Below are 24691 nucleotides of genomic sequence, written 5' to 3'. Positions count from 1 at the left end.
CACACAGAGCCATCAGAAAGCAAACTGCATCCCAGGCTACGTCTGAAAACATTGGCCTGTGATCGGAGCTAGGTTCAGACTCAGGGCAATAGAAAAGGCCCCTGAGCTACCACCTCTAGGAAGCCTTCCCTGATTGTTCCCAGTTGAACCCCTCCACAGGTGCTGCCTGCTCACCTGTCTGTCTCCCCTGCTGGTCTGGGCTGGCCTCAAGGGCTGGGACCAGGGTGGGGTGGCCTGGCGGTCCTCGTGGCCTGGCATGGGGGCTTGTTATCCCTCAGCTTTCCAGAAGCCTCTATGCATGTAGACGGAATGCAGGTGAGACAGACAGATAAGGCAAGTAGATAATTAACAGGGCTAAATGGCCAGCAGGGCAGGATAGCGGCCTAGAGACCAGGGCAGAAGCCACCCATGCTGTGTCCCCTTTCAGGATCAATTGGCCTCACCACTCCCTGCCTGTCACCACCCTCCTGGCCCTGGAGTGCCACTGAGCCTGAATCCAGGCCAGGCTGAGCTCCTCAAAACACTGTCTGGCCCTTTCCTTCAGCCAAGCCACCCTGAGAACAGCGCACGGTTTTGCCTAGGTGCCAGGGTCCCTAGGCATCTGGTAAAACTTCAGGACAGCCGGGCGCAGGTACTCACACCTGTAGTCCTAAGCAACTAAGGAGGCTGAGATCTGAGGATCACAGTTCAAAGCCAATATGGGCAGGAAAGTCTGTGAAACTCAGGCCTTTAGTTCAAGCTCCATGACCCACCAAAAAGGCTCAGGGATAGCACCCAGGCCCAGAAATCAAGCCACAAGACCAGAAAAAAAAAAAAAAAAAAAAGCTTCAGGACATTTCCCCAGAAAAAAACAACACTTTAAAATCAGTTTTTTGCTTATACTGATGATCTTTCTTTGAAAACATCCTATTCTTACTTATGACTAAATAATACTCCATTGTGAACACCCACCACACCCCTACCATAACCACATTTGGACCCATGATCTGGAAGCTTCTTCTGAAACAGCTTTATACACCAACATCCCCACTTACCCCCAGGTATTCACCTGAAAGAATTAAAACTGGCTATACAAAGACAGGGTGTGCAAACACACAAGGGATGGCTTTGTGGAGCTTTCTGCCCTGGCTGGCCTCAAACCTCCATCCTCCTTTTCTCAGCCTCCTAAATCATGGGGATTTCAGGTATAAACCACCCACAGCCAGCTTCAGTCAGTGAGCTTGGACAAGTTGATACACTTCAAAACGACGTCTCTATGCCCAAGACAGCTACCTTCCTACCCACTCCCACACCCACTTCATCCACAACTCCACCCAGGTAACTACCACCCCCCTTTTATCACCCTCAATCATTTTCCAGTCCTCTAGACTTTCCTATAAATGGAATCCTAAGGTAGGCGATCTTTTGTGTCTTTTTTATTTTCTTACCACGATAACCTTTTGATATTCACCCATGTTGTAGGAGTGGCCCTTAAAAATGCCTTGATCTTATATGGTACCTATACACAATGGAATACTACATAGCGGTTAGGAATGGTGAAATATTGTTATTCGCAGGGAAATGGTCAGAACTTGAACAAATAATGTTGAGCGAGACAAGCCTAGAACACAGAAAACAAAGGGGCATGATCTCCCTGATATATGACTGTTAAAATGGGGTGACGGAGAGACAGTAAAGACCAGGTCTGTGAAACCAAAAACTGCTTGTCAAATGGTATTTCCCACAGGATTGGGTCAGCGACCCAACATTATGTAACTAAAACCAAACAACTACTCAACATATAAAGGTCAAAAATTGACCTCTCAGTGGAATACAATAGCTCAAAAGCTATGTATGTACGTTTATATAAGACTACTGTTGACATATTGTCTAATGTCGACATTACATTTAAAGCCGTAGGCGAATTTTCTTTGGCGTAGGCCACATGGCTACTGTATATGTTCTTGGCACATTGGGTATTGTATATATGTCTACCTGACCTAGGGAAGGGAAAGAAAAACAGGGTGTAAGATATCACAAGAAATGTACACACTGCCCTACTATGTAATTGTACCCTTTTTGCACAACACCTTATCAAAAAAATTTGTTTAATTAATAAATAAATTTTTTAAAAATGCCTTGATCTTTTTCATTGCCAAACAGTATTCCATGGTGCAGATGAGTTAATGTGTTTCTCCCTTCTCCTGGGATAGTCCTGGTTTGGGGTTGTGATGTGCATGTGTCTGGGCACTGTTGTTGGGTTTTTGTTTGTTGTTTTTCTGGTCCTGGGGCTTGAACTTTGGGCCTGAGCACTGTCTCTGAGCTTCTTTTGCTCAACGCTATTGCTCTACCACTTGAGCCACAGTGCCACTTTCGGCATTTTTGAGTAGGTTATTGGAAAGAGGTGTCTTACAGACTTTCTTGCCCAAGCTGACTTCAAACTGCCACCGTCAGATCTCAGTCTGAGTAGCTAGGATTATAGGCGTGAGCCACCAGCACCTAGCTTGGGCACTGGTTTTATTTCTCTAACAGTATATATTTCAGAGTGAAGAGAACAGTCTTGAGAGAAAAGCACCAAACTGAAAGACCCAAGCACCTCTTCATATGAACATAAAGTAACTTACAGACTGAAAAGAACCCCAAAGATAAGGCAACAAAGGACCTCTTCTGTAATTATCTTATTATTTTTAGATGACTCTGTATTTTTTACTTCATATATGAGGTATACACAAGCATATCTGAGGGAAGCTGGGAGGAGGGCACAGAATGAGTGGAAAGAGGGTGAGAAAAAAAATACAGCAGAGGGGCCCATCAGCTACATTGGACATGGATGAAAGTGAACTAAACAACTCAAGGAGGGATGGGAGGGAGGGAATGAGCGTGAAAGAGGGAACAGATGATACTAAACAAATGGAAAGAAATGTACATATCACCCAATCTGGAGGAAATAGTTTTTTGTTTTTTTTTTGGCCAGTCCTGGGGCTTGGACTCAGGGCCTGAGCACTGTCCCTGGCTTCTTCTTGCTCAAGGCTAGCACTCTGCCACTTGAGCCACAGCGCTCCTTCTGGCCATTTTGTGTATATGTGGTGCTGGGGAATCGAACCCAGGGCCTCATGTATACGAGGCAAGCACTCTTGCCACTAGGCCATATCCCCAGCCCCTGGAGGAAATAGTTTTTTTTTTTGTTTTTTTTTTTTTTTTGGCCAGTCCTGGGCCTTGGACTCAGGGCCTGAGCACTGTCCGTGGCTTCTTCCCGCTCAAGGCTAGCACTCCACCACTTGAGCCACAGCGCCGCTTCTGGCCGTTTTCTGTATATGTGGTGCTGGGGAATCGAACCTAGGGCCTCGTGTATCCGAGGCAGGCACTCTTGCCACTAGGCTATATCCCCAGCCCCCTGGAGGAAATAGTTTTAAAGTTCATAGTGTTCATAAGCTTTGCAGAGTAGCATGATGACTTTCATCATTGTGAAGGTTAAAATAGGTACTGTGAAATATATGTATGTTACTTAATATATATATGTAATCATTTAAAATGTATATAGTTACTTAAACTGAATAAAAATAAATAATAAATATTTAAGAGTGGAATTTCTTAGGGCTGGGAATATGGCCTAGTGGCAAGAGCACTTGCTTCATGTACATGAAGCCCTGGGTTCGATTCCTCAGCACTACATATATAGAAAAGGCCAGAAGAGGTGCTGTGGCTCAAGTGGCAGAGTGCTAGCCTTGAGCAAAAAGCCAGGGACAGAGCCTAGGCCCTGAGTCCAAGCGCCAGGACTGGCAAAAAAAAAAAAAAAAAAAGAGTGGAATTTCTTGGTCACAGGGTGAGTATGGGTTTATTTTAAGAAATGCAGGCCTTTCCTCTGAGGTATCTGACAACCTTCTTGGGGCTGCTGGGACAAATCGCCATGAAGTTATATAGGCTTGGAACAGCACAGATTTATGGCTTTATAATTCTCAAGGTTGGATTTTGAGATGGGTTTTACAGGGTGGATCAAGGCGTGTTCAGGGCTATGTTCTGGAGGCTCTGAAGGAGAATTTGCTTCCGGGTCCCTGGAAGCTTCCAGAGGTCGACATTTTTCTACAATTTATGGCTATATCTCTCTGGCATTTGGTACTGTAATTTACATCCTTAATCTTCTTCCTTCCTAACTTTCTTCCTTTCTGTTCCTTCTTTCTTTCATGGTGGGGCCAGGGCTTGAACTCAGGGCTCCACATTCTCTTTGGCTTGTTCATGGCTGGCAATCTACCATCTCAGCCACACTTCCAGCGCAGCTTTATGCTGGTTAATTGGAGATGTGGTCTTGTGGACTTTTCTGCTTCGGTTGGCATTGAACCACTGTCTCCACATTTCAGCCTCCTGATTAGCTGTGATCAACAGCCACAACGAGGCTAGATCTTTCCCATGCTAGACAGTAAGATATTCCACATTCCCAACCTTGTGGAACATTCTAGAAGCTTCCAGGGGGCACCATCAGGGCTCAGTGTCTGGGAGTGGCTACTCCCCTAAGGTGTATTATTATGCTAAACAGTCACCATCCCCCCTGGTAAGGGATGGAGAAAGAGGTCTTAATCATAATTCTTGTCTGGCAAGGTGTAAGTACTTATTACATTTTTAAAATTCTTTTGCCAGTCCTGAGGCTTGGACTCAGCCTGAGCACTGTCCCTGAGCTTCTTGGTGCTCAAGGCCAGCACTCTACCACTTGAGCCACGTCACTTCTGGCCTTTTCTGTTTCTGTGGGGCTGAGGAATGGAACCCAGGCCTTCATGCACTTTAGGCGAGCACTCGACCGCTAAGCCACATTCCCAGCCCCTATTACATTTTTTTGAAGTACATAAGTGCCAGGTGGTGACTGTGCCCCAAGCTGGTACTCAGGTACTTTCTAACCACATTATCTGAAGAAAAAGAGCACAAAACAAGAAATGTTTATTCCCAGAGAAATAGGAGCCGGACAGAAAGTCATCATCAGGATCTGCTTTTTCCAAGCCACAGGTCAGTCAGCACTGCACTCCTTCAGCTCCCGGTGTGGTCCAGGCACGCGCGCGGGGAGAGGGTCAGTCCTGTCCTCGTTATCCACCTAGCCACACCTGTATCCATGCCAGCTTGTCCCTCCCCGAGTGGCAAATGCCGCCCTCCCATCCAAGCACTGGGAGAAAGGTCACTTCCCACTCCCCTTAGCACTACCCTGCAGCCGAGGTCTCCTACCCTCTGCTCCACTGTGTGACCACTGCGAGGCTGGGTGGGAGGTGGGAAGGAGGGGCAGCAGGCCAGCGTAGCATACAGGGGATCCTGGGTTCGAGGCTCAGCATGGCAAATTAGAGACAGATGACAAAGAGCAAATGCAAGAACAAGGCCTACACACATGCTCACAATGCCCGCTGTGCGTGGTCCAGCATGTCTGAGGGCTGAAGTCTGAGATGATAGTGTAAGCTGAGCCACTCCACCTGGGCCAGTGATTAGGAGAGGACCATCAGGGTCAGGGCCTCCTCCAGCAGGAGCTGAGGATGGCTTAAAATGTGACTTGAGCCTCCACCATCACCAGCCTCCGCTGTTGGCTTGTGGCCTCGAGTGTGTGTGTGTGTGTGTGTGTGTGTGTGTGTGTGTGTGTGTGTATGACACAGGGTTTCCTAGACCCTCCAGCTTCTGTGTCTTGCATGCCAGGAGGACAGGCATGCGCCACCATGCCGGCCTGGCATTCTTTGCACCAAGCACCTACTGTCTTGAATTTGGGGCCCACCCTGCTCCAACATGAACTCATCTTAATTAAAGCCATCTTCAGTGAGCCTGATTCCAAATAAGGTCCTAGAGCCAATGCATTTCAGGCTGTTCTTCCCAAAGAGGAGACAGAGGCAGGGCTGGAGCCCCTCCCGCCTGCTGAAGGCCAAACCACAGAACTTTCCAGTTGACGTGGATAAACAACTGAAGTCAGTGGCTCCTTCAACACCTCGCAGCTGGGAGTTCCCTAATTAGCAAACTGTCCATTTCAGATTTTTGCCTGGCCAATGAACTGCTTCCAGAAAAAATAATTATTTATTTAGTGCTGATTCTGAGGCCCTGTTCCTGAGCTTTTTCAATCAAGGCCAACACTCTACTACTTGAACCAATGCTCGACTTCTGGCTTTTTAGTGGTTAATTGGAGACAAGAGTCTCAAAGATTTTCCTATCTGAGATGGCCTCAAACTACAATCCTCAGATCTCAGCCTCCTCAGTAGCTCGGATTATAGGCATGAACCACTGGTGCTTGGCTTACCTTTTTTTTTTTTTGCTGGTCCTGGGGCTGTCCCTGAGCATTTTTACTCAAGGCTAGTACTCTACCACTTGAGCAACAGCTCCATTTCTGGCTTTTTCTGAGTAGTTTATTGGAGGTGAGAGTCTCATGGGCTTTCTTGCCTGGGCTGGCTTAAAACCGGGAGCCTCAGATCCCAGATCTCAGATACTCAGATCTCCTGAGTAGCTAGGATTACACACATGAACCAGAAGCTCCAGGCACTTTTCTTTTTTCAATACTTTGGTGGGAAATCCTCCTCACTTGAGCTACTTGGGTGTGAAAAACTCTTCTAGGGGAATTCTGGGTGACCAAGGTACCACACAAATGCCTATTGCTTTGATTTGCATGAGTCTTTTTTTTTACTCATTTCCAGTCCAGAAGAGATGCCAGGCACTGGTGGCTCATTCCTGTAATCCTAGATAGTCAGAAGGCTGAGATCTGAGGACCACAGCCCCAGGAGGCTGAGGATCTGAAGGTCAAAGCCAGCCCAGGCCAGAAAGTCTATGAGACTTCTCTGCAATCAACCACCAGAAAACTAGAAGTGGTGCTGTGGCTCAAAGTGGTAGAGTGCTAGCCTTAAGCAAAAAAGAGCAGAGGGACATAGCCTAGGCCCTGAGTTCAAGTCCTACAACTGAAAAAAAAAAGTCCCAAGTTCATGAAGGACACAAATCCATCAGTAATCCATGAAGGTAAAATACAAAGCAGAGAAGAGAGCAGGAAATGGAAGGGTGAGGGCTGTCCCCCAAAAGTGGATAGCCTGGGAAAGAGTCACAGCTCTGGAGGATCTGGGGACCCCTCCCCTCCTCTCCCTTCCTCTCCTCTTCTCAGAGGAGCTTAAATTGTTTTTCTCTCAGCTCATTTCCTGGTTTGCAAGGGCACAGATTAAATGGGAGGGCCTGGCTCTCACAGGAATTCGCTCAGATCCGCGCCCTGAAGCTGAATGGGCTGGGGGGGAGGAGGGGGCGGGCAGCTGGCCGGCGCCCCCTCCCTAGTATGCACCTGCGGCACCTGCCAGCCGAGAAATGCCAAGCGAGCACAACTTTGTGAAGCTGAGAAGTGGTTGCTCAAGGCCACCTTGCAATGGTATACCAGAGCCCAGAACAAGATGAGAAGACCCAGCTTGTTGTTAAAGGATATCCTCAAATGCACATTGCTGGTGTTTGGGATGTGGATCCTTTACATGCTCAAGTTAAACTACAGTTCCAAAGAGTGCAACAGGAAAAAAGCGCATTATGTGGATCCTGACCGCATAATGAGGGCTCAGAAATATACTCAGCAAGTCTTGCAGGAAGAATGTTGGCCAAAGTTTGTGAAGACGGCATTTGAGCACAGGTACGATGTGGACTTGGTGCCTTTCGTGCAGAAGGCTCCCACAGTGAGTGAAAGCCAGGACTTGTATGACCTTCCTTTCGGATTCTGGAAGTTCTCCAGCCAAGTCCAAGAGCTCCTGGATGTGTTGCCCAAGCACAACTTCCCTGATCACTTGCAAGCCAACCCATGTAGGCGGTGCTGCGTGGTTATTGGAAATGGTGGGATACTGCATGGACTAGAACTGGGCCACACCCTGAACCAGTTTGATTTTGTGATAAGGTTAAACAGCTCACCAGTTGAAGGGTATTCTGAGCATGTTGGAAACAAAACTTCTATAAGGAAGACTTACCCAGAAGGTGCACCCCTGTCTGAGGGTGAATATTATGCCAATGATTTGTTCATTGCTGTTTTATTTAAAAGTGTTGACCTCAACTGGCTTCAAGCAACGGTAAAAAATAAGAGCCTGGGGGGGCTGGGAATATGGTCTAGTGGTAAAAGTGCTCATTACCTCATATACAGGAAGCCCTGGGTTCGATTCCCTAGCACCACATATATACAAAAGGCTAATAGTGGCGCTGTGATTCAGGTGGCAGAGTGCTAGCCTTGAGCCAAAAAGAAGCCAGGGACAGTTCTCAGGCCCTGAGTCCAAGGCCCAGGACTGGCAACAACAACAACAAAAAAAATGAGAGCCTGCCATTTTGGGTACGACTCTTCTTTTGGAAGCAGGTGGCCGAAAAAATACCATTACAGCCAAAACATTTCAGGATTTTGAATCCGGTTATTATCAGAGACTGCCTTTGACATCCTTCTATCCTCTGAGCCTCAGTCAAGATTCTGGGGCCAAGATAAGAATGTCCCCACTATGGGCATTATTGTTGTGGTGTTTGCCACACATCTGTGTGATGAAGTCAGCTTAGTGAGTTTTGGGTACGATCTCAATCAGCCCAGAACACCCTTGCACTACTTTGGCAATCAGTGCATGGTGGCTATGGACTGGCAGACCATGCATAACATCACCATGGAGACCAAGTTCCTCCTGAAGCTCATCAAAGAGGGCTTCGTGAAGGACCTCAGCAGGGGCATCCATTGTGAATTCTGAGCCCAGCAAACCTCACTTGGAACTGCAACTGGGATTCTGAAGGCCCAAGAGCCCTCTCGATGTCTTTCATCCTGCAAATATTTTGAAATGCAGCTGGTGTTTTTAACTTTTAATTTAAAAACAACAAAAACCAGCTGGCATCTTGGCTCCCACCTGTAATCCTAGCTACTCAGGAAGCTGAGACCTGAGAATCTAGGTTCACAGTCAGCCCAGGCAGGAAAGTCTGTGAGACTCTTATCTCTCCAATTATCTACCAAAAGGCCAGAAGTAAGTCTGTGGCTCAAATGATAGAGTGCCAGCCTTGAGTGAAAAAGCTCAGGGACTGAGCTCAGCCCTGAGTTCAAGTATCAATTCTGGCACACACACACACACACACACACACACACACACACACACACACACACACACACACAAGAAGATTCAGCTCTTCCTCCACTTTTCTATTTATTTGAAATCAGTGTTTGTTTTTGTACATCTTTATAAATTAATTTTCAGGATGGAATTGGACTTTGCAAAGAGAATTGTGTAGGATGATGTCTTATTGTATTTTTGAGAAAATCATTTCATTTGTAAAATGTCTGTCCATGCAGAGTATGTGTTGAATGCCAGGCAATGAGGCAGTAGGAGTGGGGTCTCTGTGCCTTTCGTGATGGCTCTGCTGCTCTGTCTGGGGACCCATGGAGGGTGCGCTTCAGAATGACATCCCCACAGCTAAACCAGCTGCAGGAGGCCCCGGCCAGTCAGCCAAGTTCTGAGCTTCTTCCCTGTTGCTCCATCCTCTGCTGAAGACTCCCAGGAAGAGTCCTGGATGCCCTTGGTGGGGAAGGGACATGTCCCATGATGCTGCCCCGGACTCACAAGCCAAGTCTTCCCAGCAGTTAGAACAACTCTTGACTTTTGGTCTTGAATGGTTTTTGAATTGCCCTTCCAAAGCACTTAAGTGTTCTCTCAGATCTCTGACTGAGGCGGCTTATAAACCTGAAGGCAGAACCTATATTACCCAAGTCATGGGCTGAGTCCCTGCCAGGAAGAATCGTTTTCAGAAATCTTCCCAGTGTTATAAATTGCTGTTTAAGAAGGATTCTTGAGTGCCTCTGTGGCAGGGGACCAGACAGTGTGCTGGTCAAAAGAAAAGAATAAAAGCTTTTGGGGAATAAAAAAATTTGCTCAAGAAAGAATGTTTCTGCCCTGTCAAATCCATGAAATCTGCAGCCCTGAGAAGCCAGGACAGCTGAGGGGGGTGGGGTGGAGCTGCCAGAGCCCCATTTCAGGGAGAGAGGGGCCCCTGCCAGGCCTCACCACCACCCTCCCAGCTGCCTGGGACTGCACCTGGCACCAAGGCCCAGCCCCGGGGTTTCCCACACATCAGCCCCCCAGGCCTCCTCCAGCCCCCTAACACCCCCTATGCCCCTCGCCCTGTCCTTCTCCCCCTTCACACAATTTCAGCCAGCTTCATTGTTCTGTTTTCATTCATGCAAATAAACTTCCGAGACCAAGTCACCCTTGCCCTTAGCTCTCTCCCCCACCCCACCCCACCATGCCTGTGCTATAGTTCAGGGAAGGAAACTGAGGCACACAGCAATCTGTGGCTCTCGCACTGAAGCTGGAAGAGCGAAAGCCTTGGAGCATGGGAGTCACCCATCACACAGGCGGCCAGGCTGAGATGCAGAGGTTGCCCTGGCCTGGGCAGGGCGTAGGGCACTCTGGCCCCGGGCATCTGGATTCCAGCGTCTGGGCAAGCCTGGTGCCGCCCTGGGGCGGGGAGCTGGTTGTGGCACCATGTCTCCTCCGTGGGTGTGAGAGATACTGGTCGGGAGAAGGGGACGGGGACGCAGGGCACAGTCCCACCTCTGCTTCAGACTGCACTGGGTTGTGCTGGCTGTGGGTACAATAATTACACAGCAAATAGCACAGTGCATCTATCAGTTAAAAATTTTTGTGTGTGTGCCAGTCCTGCAGCTTGATCTCAGGGTCTGGGCACTGTCCCTGAGCATGTTTTGCTCAAGCCTGGCATCCTACCACTTGAGCCATAGCTCCACTTCTGGCTCTTCTGGTGGTTCGCTGGAGGCAATCTTCTCACTTATAATTCTAGCTACTCAAGAGGCTGAGATCTGAGGATCAAGGTTCAAAACCTGCCCAGGCAGGGGGCTGGGGATATAGCCTAGTGGCAAGAGTGCCTGCCTCGGATACACGAGGCCCTAGGTTCGATTCCCCAGCACAACATATACAGAAAAAACGGCCAGAAGCGACGCTGTGGCTCAAGAGGCAGAGTGCTAGCCTTGAGCGGGAAGAAGCCAGGGACAGTGCTCAGGCCCTGAGTCCAAGGCCCAGGACTGGCCAAAAAAAAAAAAAAAAAAAAAAACCTGCCCAGGCAGGAAAGTCTATGAGACTTAACTCCAATGAACCACCAGAAATCTGGAAATGGAGCTGTAGGTCAAAGTGGTTGAGTGCTAGTCTTGAGCAAAAGAACTTAGGGACAGTGCCCAGGCCCCAAGTTCAAGCCCTAAGATCTAAAAAAATAAAAATAAATCCCATAGACTTTCCTACCCAAGCTGGCTTCAAACCATGAATCCTCAGATCTCAGCTTCCTGAGTAGCTAGGATTACAGGTCTCACTGTCTGTAGTCCCTACATGGTTGTGGTGATTTGTTACACAGCAGCAGGTGCCTGTTATACTGTCTCGCTCTGACCCCACAGGCAGGGAGCTTGAGAGCCTCATCTCTCTGTCGTTTCCAGATTTGAGGCCCAAGCTCTGACATTGTGGGGGTCCTCAGCGCTGTTGGTGAATGTCTCTTGACTGCTGGACACATGAATACTTATTCTTTTAAATATATAATTTTATTGTTATTGTTAAGGTGTTGTGCAGAGGGGCTGAGTACTTATTCTCACAGCTCCAAGTTAGGTGTGGCTGTGTGATGTCACTGGGTAACGAGCACCTGTCCCTTGTGGGCAGAAGCATGATGACTGTGGGATTTATTCTTTTCTCCCTCAGCCATAGCCCAGCCCATGATGGGGAGGGGGTGAGGGAAGAAATTAGGTCGTTTGAAGCTGAGATGGGGGAGGGGTGTGTGCTATGTTCCATTCTCACAGCTCCTAATTCTTAGACAAGGAAGAGGATTCAGTCACCACCTCAGGCCCCATCTCGAATTCTGGTCTCCCTGGGAGCTGTGATGGGCTACTCCTGGGACTAGGAGGTGTTCTGGCCCAGAAGCTAAGCCTGGGGTGCACACGCCCCCTGGTGCTGTGATGGCCTCGTTGCCCCTGAGGGAATGCCTTCCTTAACCCTAGCTAATTTATCCCATCTAATTCAATTCACATGGTATCAATTAAGAGCCCTAGCCGTGTTGGGCCAGCGATGTTCAATCAAAATACAATGGGAGATCCTTAAGTAATTTTAGGCTTTCTTCTGGACATATCAGGAAAGTAAAATGAGTCAGGTGCTGTTGCACATACCTTTAGTCCTAGATAATTGGGAAGCAGAGATTGGGAGACCAGCTGGGGGGAAAAAGTTAACAATACTCCCATCTCAACTTAAAAGCCTGGCATAATGGTCACACCTATCGTTCCAGCTACACAGAAAGTGTAACTAGGAGGATGTCAGTCAGCTTGTGACTAATGTAAAAATGATCAATGAGTTATTCTTGTCAGCCTTCTCAGGACAACACGTTGGTCCAGACTGCATTTTTCATCAAAATTCTGACATATCATATATACATATATATCTGATTTTTATGAACATTGGAGTTAGTATAAACATATCAACAAGCTTCTCAGTAACTGAAGAGCCAGATTTTAAAATTAATCTTTTTTTGGCAGTCCTGGGACTTGAACTCAGGGCCTGGGCACTGCACATGAGCCTGTCTGTGCTTAAGGTTAGCACTCTACCACTTGAGCCACTTCTGGCTTTTTCTGTTTATGTGATACTGAGGAATCGAACCCAGGGCTTCATGCATGCTCACTAAGCCACATTCCCAGCCTAAAATTGAAATTTAAATGGCGGGGCATGCCCATAATCTCAGCACTCAAGAGGCGGACACAGGATTGCAAGTTCCAGGTCAGGCCGGGGTACAAAGAAAGACCATACTCCGGGCACCAGTGGTTTGCGCCTGTAATCCTTGCTACTCAGGAGGCTGAGATATGAGGATCCTGGTTCAAAGCCAGCCCCAGCAGTAAAGTCCATGAGACTCATCTTCAATTAACACTCAGAAACCGGAAGTGGTGCTGTGCCTCAAAGTGATAGAGTTCTAGTCGTAAGTGGAAAAGCTCAAGGAGAGCCCACAGGCCCTGAGTTAAAGCCCCAACTGCCAAAAAAAAAAGACCATATCCCCCCAAATAGATTGTGTGTGTGTGCGTGTATACACACACACACATACACACATCATGTGTGTATTGAGTGGATGAATTCCAAAGGTGAGGAAAAATTCCAAAATCCACAGCACAGTTTATTTTTATTTCTTTTGCAATGCTAGGATCTGAACTCAGAGCCTTGCACCTGCAAGGCGAGCCCTCTACCACCTTGGTTACGCCCAGGCCACGCCCCCTGGTCACACCCCCAGCCCTTCTTTGTTCCTATTGGCCTCGAACTCGCCTTCTCCTAGGGCCACGCCCATCTTGTTACGGCTCCTTGGCAACCTGGCCCTGCCCTCCCTATGCCCCGCCCCGCGACGTCACAGAGCCCCTCCCTGCCATGCCTGCAGCCTGGGTTCTGGCGTTTCTCGTGTGGGGCCTGGGCGCCCCGGCCGCTTGGGGCTGCCTGCAGTGCGACTCCTCTGTGCAGAGGGACCTGCACGAGCTGCGCTCTACCCTCGTCCCGGCCCACTTCTCTTCCCAGGGCCTGCAGGAGCGGGCCCACGCGCTGCTGCAGGGCATGGAGGGGCACTTCTTCAGGGACTACGCCAAGAACGCCTTTGTGGGGAAACTGGGTGTGTGCTGGGGTGGGGTGGGGGAGACTGAAGCCTGGAGGAGGGGGAGGGCTCCCTCTGAGTAAGGGGACTCCTGGCATGTCCTCCCCTCTCACCCCCAGAAGTAGATCGCATAGAAGGCATCAGGGCCTTTGTCAAGAACGAAACCCATGACTTGCAGGAAACGCCTCTGACAGGTAGGACAGGAGAGGGCAAAGGCCGGCTCCAAAACCCTGAAATCAAAATGAGTCCCAAAAAATCTCCGATTTGGGATGCTTGGGCTATATGTATGCAGGCCAGCTGCAGAGGGGGGACAGGGGAGAGGCGGAAGGGCACGCTGTCTCTATCCCACAACCATCCGTTCTTTCTCTCCCCAGACCTTCCCCTCCTGGAAGCGCTAGTGAGCTTCAGGGAAAGGTTGACCAAGGAGCTCAAGAAGGCTTTACGCTCCTACGAGATGAAAGGTGCGCCTCACTGTTCCCAATCAGATCCCTTCCTCCTCTTCCCGTCCTCCCAGCTTCTTCGCCTCCTCGTAATATTCCTTTCTCTGCTTTCCCTAGACCCAACACCCCCTCCCCAATCCATCCCTACCCAATTAAATTCTCAGACCACTCTCCCAACCCTGCTCACCTGTTCTATTTCTCTTGCAGCCTGTGATCACAAATTGTGCCGTGAGTCCTGGATTTCTTGTCTCTTCCTCCCTCCTCCACCCTTCTGCACCTTTTTACCATGTCCTTCCCCTCAAATCCAGCCCAGCTACCACACATCAACTTACCCCAAGCCAAGATTCCTAAAGATTCAAAGCCTGCTTTTTGAAAGAGGATTAAACTGGACGTGACTCACAAATAAATCATTTTTCCAGAAGGCAAATCAGGATAGGGTAGAACATGCTGCACCACATTCTAGGAAGTCTCATACAATCGAGATTTGCATCTCTCAATCTGGGCCCTGGTGTTCACACCTGTAATCGTAGCTGAGATCTGAGAAATGCAGTTCAAAGCTAGTCCAAACAAAATATAGTCTTTGAGACACTTATCTCCATGTGACCAGCAAAAAGTCAGAAGTGGAGCTGTGGCTTAAGTAAAACAGCACCAGCCTTCAGCAAAGAAAACTAAGGGACAGCTCCTAGGCCCTGAGTTCAATTCCCAGCACTGTTATGCACACACACACACACACACACACACACACACACACACACATTATTTTTCACAGGACTTGCCAATACATTTGGCCACAGTTTCTCTGCCAGGCATTGTGGTTCCTCCAAAATTCACGGGCCCAAGGAGACCTTGTCTCTTCTCCTTTCCACCCCTGCTAGTTCTGCCCTGTCCTCCCTTTGCCCTTGTCTAGGCTTGCTCAAAAAAGAGGTCTTGGACTGCTTGCACTGTCAGAAAATCAGTTCCACCTGTATCAGGAACAAATACTGCTTTGGTAAGTTGATGGTTCCGGGATGCAGACAGCCATGCCCACTGTGAGCTAGGCTACCTTCCAGCTAGGCCGGAGGCTCCCCATTGCAGCCTGGGGGTTCTGCCCTTAACCACTGTCTTACAGCATGGCCAATGATTTGCTCCCACATTCTGAAAGTCACTGGATAGTCATAAGCCAGCCGGGCATGGTGGCTCAAACCTGGAACCCGAGGAGGGAGGAGAGTGGACAGCCCTGAATGCAACTCCTAAGGCCACCTTTAGGGTTGGCAAGTCATCAGAGTGGTGCACACACCCACACACACAACAGTGGGACTGTCACAGCCCCAGATACCAAGTGTAGAGAAACATCAAAGCCTACCCTTGTCCCTCCTTGGGGTGGGAGGCTGAGAGGAATGTGAGGTTACAGAAGGGAGGGACCCAGACTAGGATCTCTGGCCCCTCACCAGTGGACGGACAGCCTCGCATGACGCTGAAGTACAAGGATGGTGACTCCAGGAGTGACATGAAGTTGATTGGCATCGCCGTCTCTGTGCTTGTGTCTATTCTGGTCTTCTTGGCCATCCTCACCTCGTGAGTCATAGCACCCCCGACCCAGTCCCCAACTGGGCTTTTCAAAAATGCCCCCTAGCTGGGTGCTGGTGGCTCATGCCTGTAATCCTAGCTGCTCGGGAGGCTGAGATCTGAGGATTGTGGTTCAAAGCCAGCCCAGGCAGGAAAGTCCCTGAAACTCTTATCTCCAATTAACTACCAGAAAACAGGAAGTGGCACTGTGGTTAGAGTGCTAGCCTTGAGCTGTAGATAGAGCTCAGGGACAGAGCCCAAGCCGAGAGTTCAAACCCTATGGCCAAAAAAAAAAAAAAAAAAAAAAGAACAGCCCTCTACCAGAGGAGCGCCTCTGTAACCCCAGCTACGCAGGAAGCTGAGATCTGAGCATTCCCATTCAAAGCCAGCCTGGGCAGGAAAGTCTATGAGACGCTTAGCTCCAATTCATCAGTAAAAAGCCAAACATGGAGGTGTGGTTCAGGTAGTAGAGTGCCTGCCTACCAAATGCAAAAGTCCTGAGTTCAAACCCCAGTATCCCCCATCCCCAGTATACTCCACCCCCAAGAAACAAACAAGCTGGGAGATCCTAGTTACTTAGGAGTACTGGTGCTTGAGTTTGGTGCCTTTAGCTTGCTAGGCAGGTCCTCTGCCACTTAAGCCACACTCCCAACCCTAAAAGCTTTAGTTAAGCTGGGCGTCAATGGCTCATAGTTATAATCCTAGCTATACAGGAGGCTGAGATCTGAGGACCATGGTTCAAAGCCAGCCCAATCAGGAAAGTCTGTGAGACTCTTATCTGCACTTAACAACCAGAAAACCAGAAATGAGAAATGGTGCTGTGGCTCAAAGTGGTAGAGCTCTAATCTTGAGCACAAAAGCTCAGGGACAGTGTTCAGGCCCTGAGTTCAAGCCCCACAACCAACAACAACAAAAGCTTTAGTTATTTTCCAGATAAGGTGTTCAGGGGTCAGCCTCAGACCTCAAACCTCATATTTATGCTCTCCTGTATAGCTAGCATCATAAGTGTTTACCATCACGCCCAGATATTTTGTTGAGATGCTGGAGTCTTGGAAATTTTTTTTGCCAGTCCTGGAGCTTGAACTCAGGCTTCTTTTTGCTCAAGGCTAGCACTCTACCACTTGAGCCACAGCGCCACTTCTGGCCTTTTCTATATATGTGGTGCTGAGGAATCAAACCCAGGGCTTCATGTATACGAGTCAAGCACTCTTGCCACTAGGCCATATTCCCAGCCCCGAGTCTTGGTAATTTTGACAGGGTTGGTTTTGAACTAAAATCTCTAGATCTCACCTTACATCTGCAAAAAGCCTACTTCTAAATAAGGCCACGTCTGTGAGGGCTAGAATTTGCACCTGGCTATATCTTGAGGTGAGGACGCAGCCTAACCTGTTACATACAGCATGTCTCTTCCTCCTGTCTCTTTCTCTCACACCCAGTCCGAAATTTTCTCATGTATCAATATAGACCAGCTGACAACCCTGGAAATCTGCCCGACAACCCATGACATCACGTCACTGGCTGAGCCAAATCATGCCAATGATTGGAGGGGAGCTTGGGGGAGGGTTTCTTGCCCTGAGTGGTGGCTCCAAATTCTCTAACCTCCAGACATTTTCTCTCTGACCAGGGCTTGCACCTACAGGGAAAACCGAAAACTCCTGCTGCGGTAGAGTGGTGATTTTGGGGAGGCTTGTAAAGGGAAAGGAAAAGAAGTTTAATAAAATAGATTTCTTAATGACTCTGTTTCCTGGGAACCGTTTCCCCCCATTGGTGTCTAGCTGTTGTTTTGTCAGTGTGGGGCTTACTCTTAGGGCCTGGGTGCTATCCCTGAGCACTTTTGCTCAAGGCTAGCGCTCTACCACTGAAGATGATAATTTCACGGTGACTTCTCTGTCCCTAGCTGGCTATGAACCTCAATCCTCAGATCTCAGCCTCCTGAGTAGCTAGGATTACAAGTGTAAGCCCACAAGCACCTGGCCCTCTAGCCATTTTTCTGATGAATCAGGTGCTCCTCGTAGAGTTGAAATCCAGGGGGTGAGGGACTTGTTGAGGGGACACCTTGCCTGCCTCACTGGGGGAGGAAGTACTTTGGGCAGGGTCAGTATGAGACCCTTGATGGTCATTTGGATGAGGATGGTGGTCAGTGGGGGAGGGCACAGGTTTCCTTCTCTATCTGGATTTTACTTTTATTATTTATTTGTGGCAGTGCTGGACTTTGAACTTGAGGCCTTATGCCCAGCCCACAGCATCTCCCAACCTCATTACAGCTGTCCTGGTCAGGGAGGAGCCATGCTTGTGAGCATGGACAACTTCCTGCAACTTAGAGCTCACATCACCCTCCTTGGAAAAGATCAGGAGGTCTTTCCTCTGATGCACTGCCCCACTGTGTGGCAGCCCCCACCCCCATAAAGCCTGATCTTACTCCTGGTCTTCATGGTGAGCAGAGAGGGCTAAGATGGTACACAACAATATTTCTGGGCTGTCAGCCCCACAAGTACAGCCAGCCACAGTTAAAGGGTAAATGAAGACTTGAAGAGACTAATAGGAGCAGAACTGTGGGGAGCCAAAGATGTGAAGAGCCAAGATCAGCCGGGCACCATGGCTCACGCCTGTAATCCTAACTACTCAGGAGGCTGAGATCTGAGGATCATGGTTTAAAGCCATCCAGATAAGGGAAGTCAGTCTCATCTGCAATTAACAACCAAAAAGTTGGAGGTGGCATTGTAGCTCAAGGGGTAGAGTGTTGGCCTTGAGAGAAAAAATAGGGACAGAGCCCAGGCCCTGCGTTCAGGCCCCAGAATCAGCACACACACACAACTTTTTGAAAAATACCCTTGGGAGCTAGGTGCCAGTGGCTCACACCTGTAATCCTAGCTACTCAAGAGGTTGATATTTGAGGATCAAGGTTTGAAACCAACCCAGGCAGAAAAGTCTGTGAGACTCTTATCTCCAATTAACCACCAGGAAACCAGAAGTAGAGCTGTAGCTCAAAGTGGTAGAGCACTAGCCTTGATCAAAAAAGTTCAGGGATAGGGCTGGGAATATGGCCTAGTGGCAAGAGTGCTTGCCTCATATACATGAAGTCCTAGGTTCAATTCCCCAGCACCACATATATAGAAAATGGCCAGAATTGGCACTGTGGCTCAAGTGGCCAAGTGCTAGCCTTGAGCAAAAAGAAGCCAGGGACACAGCTCAGGCCCTGAGTTTAAGCCCCAGGACTGGCCAAAAAAAAAAAAAAAAGTTCAGGGACAGTGCCCAAGCCCTGAGTTCAAGTCCCATGACCCAAAACAAACAAACCCTATGGGGCTTAAATGCCAGCCAGGAAGAGACGTTTGATGTTTTTTCCTAGAATCTGACATGAAGACTTCATATGTCTCTCTGTCTAGTTAAAGTCATTGCATTCATAAAGCACTCAGACTCATCCTATTGAGAGTCATGAGGGGGCTGGGAATGTGGCTTAGTGGTATAGTGCTTGCCTAACATCCATGAAGCTCTGGGTTCAATTCAGTACCACATAAACAGGAAAAAGCCAGAAATGGCACTGTGGCTCAAGTGGTAGAGTGCTAGCCTTGAGCACAGAGAGGTTCAGGGACAGTGCTCAGGCCCTGAGTTGGAGCTCCAGACTGGCAAAGAAAAAAAAATATGAGGAAACAAGCCCGGTGTTTTCAGATCTTCAGATTTCTTAAGATAATACAAATTCAGGTCTGTAAGTGTAATGTCTCCAGTAGTGTCGGAAACTACTGGATTTTTTTTTTTTGCCAGTCCCAGGGCTGCCAGAAATCAAGGCCTGAGCACTGTCCTTGAGCTTATTTTGCCCAAGACTAGCATTCTACCACTTGAGCCACAGCGCTTCTGGCTTTTTCTATGTGTGTGGTGCTGAGGAATCGAACCCAGGGCTTCGGGCATGTTAGGCCAGCACTCTACCACTAAGCCTCATTCCCAGCCCGTGATTGGCTGAAATCTTAACATCATTTTACACTTGCGCAGTCCAGTGCGATGTGGAGGCAACCAACCAAGCTCTGAACTAAAGCAGGCCGCAGCGCCGAGGATTCTGGGAATGGTAGTTTCTAACCTCACACCTCGCAGACTTAGTTCCTAAAGTGGCTGCGGCCAAGCGTCGTCTTCCTTGCCGTTGTGCCGGCGGGACGCAGTCCACATGCCTGCAGCTTTTTGCCCCCGACCCAGCAATGCCTCCCCTCTTTCTCTCCACCGTGAGCCTCCGCGAGGCAGAGCGGCCGGCTTCGTCTCTACAACCTGAGTGCACAGCTAAGTCCGGGTGGCTGGTCGCCATGACGACTGCCCGCCTGCGGCGTATGACGTCATCGCAGGTGCGCGGGGGCGTGGCTACAGCTCCCTAGTTGGAGATGCTGGACTTGGCTGATCCCGCAAGCAGACGCACCCCACGTAGCAAGCTCCCAAGATTGCAGAGGTGGCAAACCCGTGGCCTAACGATGCCTCTTGTCTGCGTAACCGTGAGTCGCGTTGTTGATTTTTTTTTTAACTTTGTTTTAAAAATATCTTCCAGCTGCAAGTTCAGACGCTCCTTTTACCTTCATGGGAATTTTCTGGGAGAAAGGCACCAGGAGTGGATAATTAAATTGTGCCTAAATTATAGTGTCACGAGAGCTTCTGATGAGCGTCGTCTAGGGCAGGGGGGACAAGCAGTTATTAAAGAATTCCAGCACAGCAATTATTCCACTATCAGCCTGGGATGGTGAGGTATACCTGTGAGAACCCAGGAAAGCAATTGTCCTCTGTGGTTGGGTAGGGTGGGAATGGGAGAAAGTTTGCCACGAGCGAGGCTGTGAAAACCTGCTCTGGCGAGAAAAATCAGTGTTTTCCAGAAGATGTAGGAGGAAAGGCAGCGGGAACAGCTAAACAAGTCATACTGTGGGAACAACTAATAACTTAATAATAGCAAGGGCTTCTAAGGGTGTTTTCTTTCTGCCACGTACTGTTCTAATGGCTTTGCTTGTATTGACTTATTGAAATCTTCTAAATTGATGAGGGTGTTAATTATCTCCCTGTATATAATGAGGAAACTGAGGCAAGGGTTCAATTTGGGGGGAGTGTCACCCAGCCAGCAGGATTAAGCACTACTTTATGCTGCCTCTGGGCATAGAAAGGTTTAGTCCACATGGGAAGAGGTTTGACACTTAGGCCCGTCTTCAGCTATATTTGGGATAGATACAAAAGCTATACAAGAGCTATAGGTTTAAATAGACCAAAAAATGGAGACCATTTTGGTTCTAGTAGTAGCCTGATTGGCTATAATTTGAATACTTGTTTGGAGAAGTTGTTACTGTTGTCCATACCATCACTGATCAGGATAAATCTATCTGCCACTGTTGCCTGGAGAGTGGTCTGGTTTGAGGAGGCTGTATTGCTTTCTTAGGGATGGTTTGGGCCTCTTGTTTATACAAATGTTATCCATTAGTCCTGCCCTTTCTGGGTACTAAGTTGATCACAAAGTGTCTGCAAAGAGAATGGCTCCAAGACACATATAAAATGGAAGCAGGAATGTCAAGCTCTTCTCCCAAGTAAGTATTCAGTGCTTTTCAGCAAAAAGCAGGTTACATACTTGTTACCTATCTGCAAAGAAAATTTTAACTAAATTCATACAAGTAACCGAATATAATACACAAGTTCCTCATCATCTCATCAGCAATGCAGTACAGGTTCAAAAGACCACTCAGGAAATGTTTGTGCTCTGAAATAATACTGACCACAAAATGACAGGAGAAAGTGTTAACAAGAGAATACTAAAACCACAAAAAACCCACTTATGTATCTCTGGTGATTATAAAGGTGTAAACCATACACATATGCACAAACACAAAGTAGGCAAACCACTGCCAAAACAACAAGAGCTGAGATGTTTATTTTTAGCTCAATTTTTGGCAGAGTCCCCATATGAAGGGGCCTCTGCTACCCCAAATTTATACACAAGGACACCAACAGAGGATCCATGTAATCTAAGGACCCAGAGCCATTCATGAGCCAGCTGTCCTCAGTTATCAACCAGGACAGATTTGGTTCTTACTGTCCACACACAGGCCCAAATGGAGGAAGGCTATGGAAAGAACTGGCATGTGTTAGGAACAATATGTTTAGCCATTTGAGTTGAAAAGTTGGCATGCACTTTTGTTTTCCTGAGATTCCTTAAGAAAAAACTGAAGAGCAGAGATGGAAGGGAAAGGGGGGGAAGGTACTTAAATGTCATGGGCTGAACAAAAACTTAAAAAGCAAAAAAACACCAGTTAAAAGCAATATATAATATAGAGAATATGAAGCTTGGTAAACAGACTTTACTAGTTCTTCTTTTAATATAAAAGCATATATTCACGTTATATTTACCTGCAGCCCTAGCTCATGCTCAATGAACATTACATGCTGGGCATGGGTGTAAGGGCTGGCCGACATACACCTGTCAATCTTCAGCAGCCCTGAGGCAGGCGACTGTCATGCCCAGTTTACAGCTTTGACACTAAGGCCCTGCAACACTTTGCATTGAACTCAGGCAGAATGGCTCCAGGTCTATTCCGGAATGCTACCCAGCTGTTCATTCTTCAGATTTTCCTAGCTTTACTGAAACTGCTGCATGCAAGATCTCTAGTCTTCAATAACAAGGAGAAGACTTGTGATTAGTCAGGCTCATCTTCTGACTGGAGGAACCAGTTCAGACGTGTGGGGCTCTGCTGCCCCAGAGAGGCTGCTGCTGGAATTGCTGCGGGCAGAGTGAGACCCGCGCAAATGTCTGCTGAGCCCCGGGCAGCTCCGGAAGGTTTTCTCACAATGTGGACAGCCATACGGTTTCTCCTGGGTGTGGATCCTCCAGTGCTGACTGAGATGGGCACGGACACCAAAGGTCCTGCCACACACATCACACATGAAGGGCTTCTCCCCAGTGTGTGTTCTCTCGTGCCAGCTTAGGTTAGCTCTCCGGGCAAAGGCTTTCCCACAGTGGTGGCAGGTGTAGGGTTTCTCCCCCGAGTGGACGCGCAGGTGCCTGGAGAGACTGCAGCTCTGCCCAAAGGTTTTCCTACAGTCGGCACACGGGAAATGCTTCCTGGCGGTGTGTGATCTCCGGTGCTGAGCGAGGCTGCTCTTGTGTGAACACCATGCCACCCTGGCTGCATTTCAGGGGCTTCTCTGTGACATGAATTAATGGGTGTTCTGAGAGGTGGGTGCTCTGGGGATGAGTGAGGGAGCTACTGGGCCCGGCCTTCTCCCCCAACCTCACCCAAGAGTGGGTGTTCTGGTGTCGATCCAGCCGCGGGCCTGGCTGAAGGCTTTCCCACAATGCAGGCACACAAAAGCCTTGGACTTTTCATGGATCTTCTCATGCTGCGCCAGGTACTTGCTGAGGTGGGAGCTTTTTCCACATCTGCCCCACGTGAAGCAGGTACCCTGTTCCCCACACATCACAACATCCCACCCACTTGGAGACCCAGCTTCTGTCCACTGTGACCAGCCAGGTGGCAGTGCAGGGTGGAGCTGCACACGAAGCGCTCGCCACAGTGCGGGCACTTGTGCGGAGCTTCGATGGTGTGGCTCTTCTGGTGCCGCTCCAGATGTTCTCTGCAACTGAAGGTCTCCAGGTACCTGGCACAGCTGAAGAGCTGCCCCGCGCCATGACTGGACTGGTGGCGAAGGAGTTGTGTGGTGCGAATGAAGCTCCTGGTGCAGTGCAGACATGGGTGGGGTCTGTCCCCTGTGGCTGCGCTGGGGATCGCGGAGGCGACTGCGCTGGCAGAAGGCCTTCCCGCAGGTGCCGCACTGGTAGGGCAGCTTGCCCGCGTGGTTCCGCTGGTGGAGTTTCAGGGTGGTGGGGTGGCTGAAGGCTTTCTGGCACTCAGCACACTTGTAGGGCTTCTGTCCTGTGTGGGCCATGTGGTGCAGTGTGAGCGTGGCCACCCATCTGAAGGCCTTCCCGCACTGCTGGCACTCAGCGGCGGAGCACACGCGTGGTGGTGCTGTAGGAAGGTCTTGTGGCAGAAGACCGCCTGGTAGCATGGCCCGCGTGAACGCCAGCTCACACTGATCACACTTGTAGGCCTTCGCTATTCGGAGAAGGTTCTGGCGCCTAACATGCTGGGGGCGACAAGCAGCTGAGTCCCCCCATTGCCCACGAGTGCGAACTCTCCAATGGCGCCCGAGGTCCACATTCAGAGCAAAATACCTCCCACGCATGGGAATTGGAGCTAGGCTGAATGGGCCACACTAAGAGGAGCACACACTGGCTGAGGCCCTTCTGGTCAACACACACCAGGGGCTTCTCCTCGGTGTGGACCCCCTGGCGCTCCACAAGGTGGGAACTTGGCTGAGACTTTCCCCTTCTTCCTCCTCCTGCCTCGCCTCTGCACTCCTGTCTTCTTTTGACCTGCCTGCCAGGAGGCTCTCTTTAGGGCTCCTTCCTCTGGGCAGGAGGCTCCCAGGACTGCCATTGCTCTCCCACGGTGTGGGAGTCTCCTTGTGGGTGACCTCAGACCCCAGAAGGTTTTCTGCATTTCACAGCAAACTCTAACCAGCTGTCGCTTAAACAGGATTTGAAGCTGGGATTCCTGAAGCTGTCTTTGGAAAGTGCCTCCGAAATCTCCTGGGGGAATCCATCTTCCGAGAACCCCTGCAGCAGGGGAGAGTTCTTGCTCTCAGATGAGCCTGGAAGAAAGGCCAGAGAGAGAGTGGAGGCCTCCCCTGGCCAAATCAGGAAGTAAGGGAGGAAGGGAAGGAGAGATGGAGGGAGAGAAGGAGGAAGGAAAAGAGGAAGGGAGGAAGGGGGGATGGCAGAGCACCATGCCAGCTTGAGGAAGACTGAGTTGTGAGGTCCCAGGCCACACCAAGGGTCTCCCTCCCACTCACCTGAGCCCATCACTTCTGAGCTTTCTCCGCTCAGGGTCTGCAGCTCTTCTTCTCCACTGGGATGCAAGTCTGCAAGGGGCGGGCACTGTCATCAGGAAAGGGAGGGGACAGTCTTAGGCTCCCAGCTGTGAGGTCTGAGGCATAAAGAACCTGGGTCAGGCCTATAATTCTAGCTACTCAGGAGGCTGTTCTGAGACTCATGGTTCAAAGCCAGCACAGGCAGCAAAGACCGTGAGGCTCTTATCTCCACTAAACTACCAAAAAATTCAGAAGTGGAGGTGGAGGTA

General features: G+C 49.2%; 1 protein-coding gene and 1 pseudogene across 1 annotated transcript; both read left to right on the top strand.

Moving 5' to 3' along the window:
- Window positions 1-7252: 7252 nt before the first annotated feature.
- On the top strand, window positions 7253-8829 carry LOC125338521 (annotated as a pseudogene).
- A 4514-nt stretch (window positions 8830-13343) lies between these two features.
- Window positions 13344-17212, top strand: Izumo2 (IZUMO family member 2). The gene is made up of 7 exons (XM_048368961.1): window positions 13344-13578; window positions 13680-13754; window positions 13935-14021; window positions 14208-14228; window positions 14908-14988; window positions 15431-15554; window positions 17170-17212. The coding sequence occupies exons 1-7, from the start codon at window positions 13344-13346 to the stop codon at window positions 17210-17212; spliced, it is 666 nt and encodes a 221-aa protein (XP_048224918.1).
- Window positions 17213-24691: the final 7479 nt, after the last annotated feature.

Source organism: Perognathus longimembris, chromosome 20 (assembly GCF_023159225.1).
Source record: "Perognathus longimembris pacificus isolate PPM17 chromosome 20, ASM2315922v1, whole genome shotgun sequence".
In the NCBI taxonomy this organism is placed as follows: Eukaryota; Metazoa; Chordata; class Mammalia; order Rodentia; family Heteromyidae; genus Perognathus; species Perognathus longimembris.
This window is presented reverse-complemented; position numbering and strand designations above follow the sequence as displayed.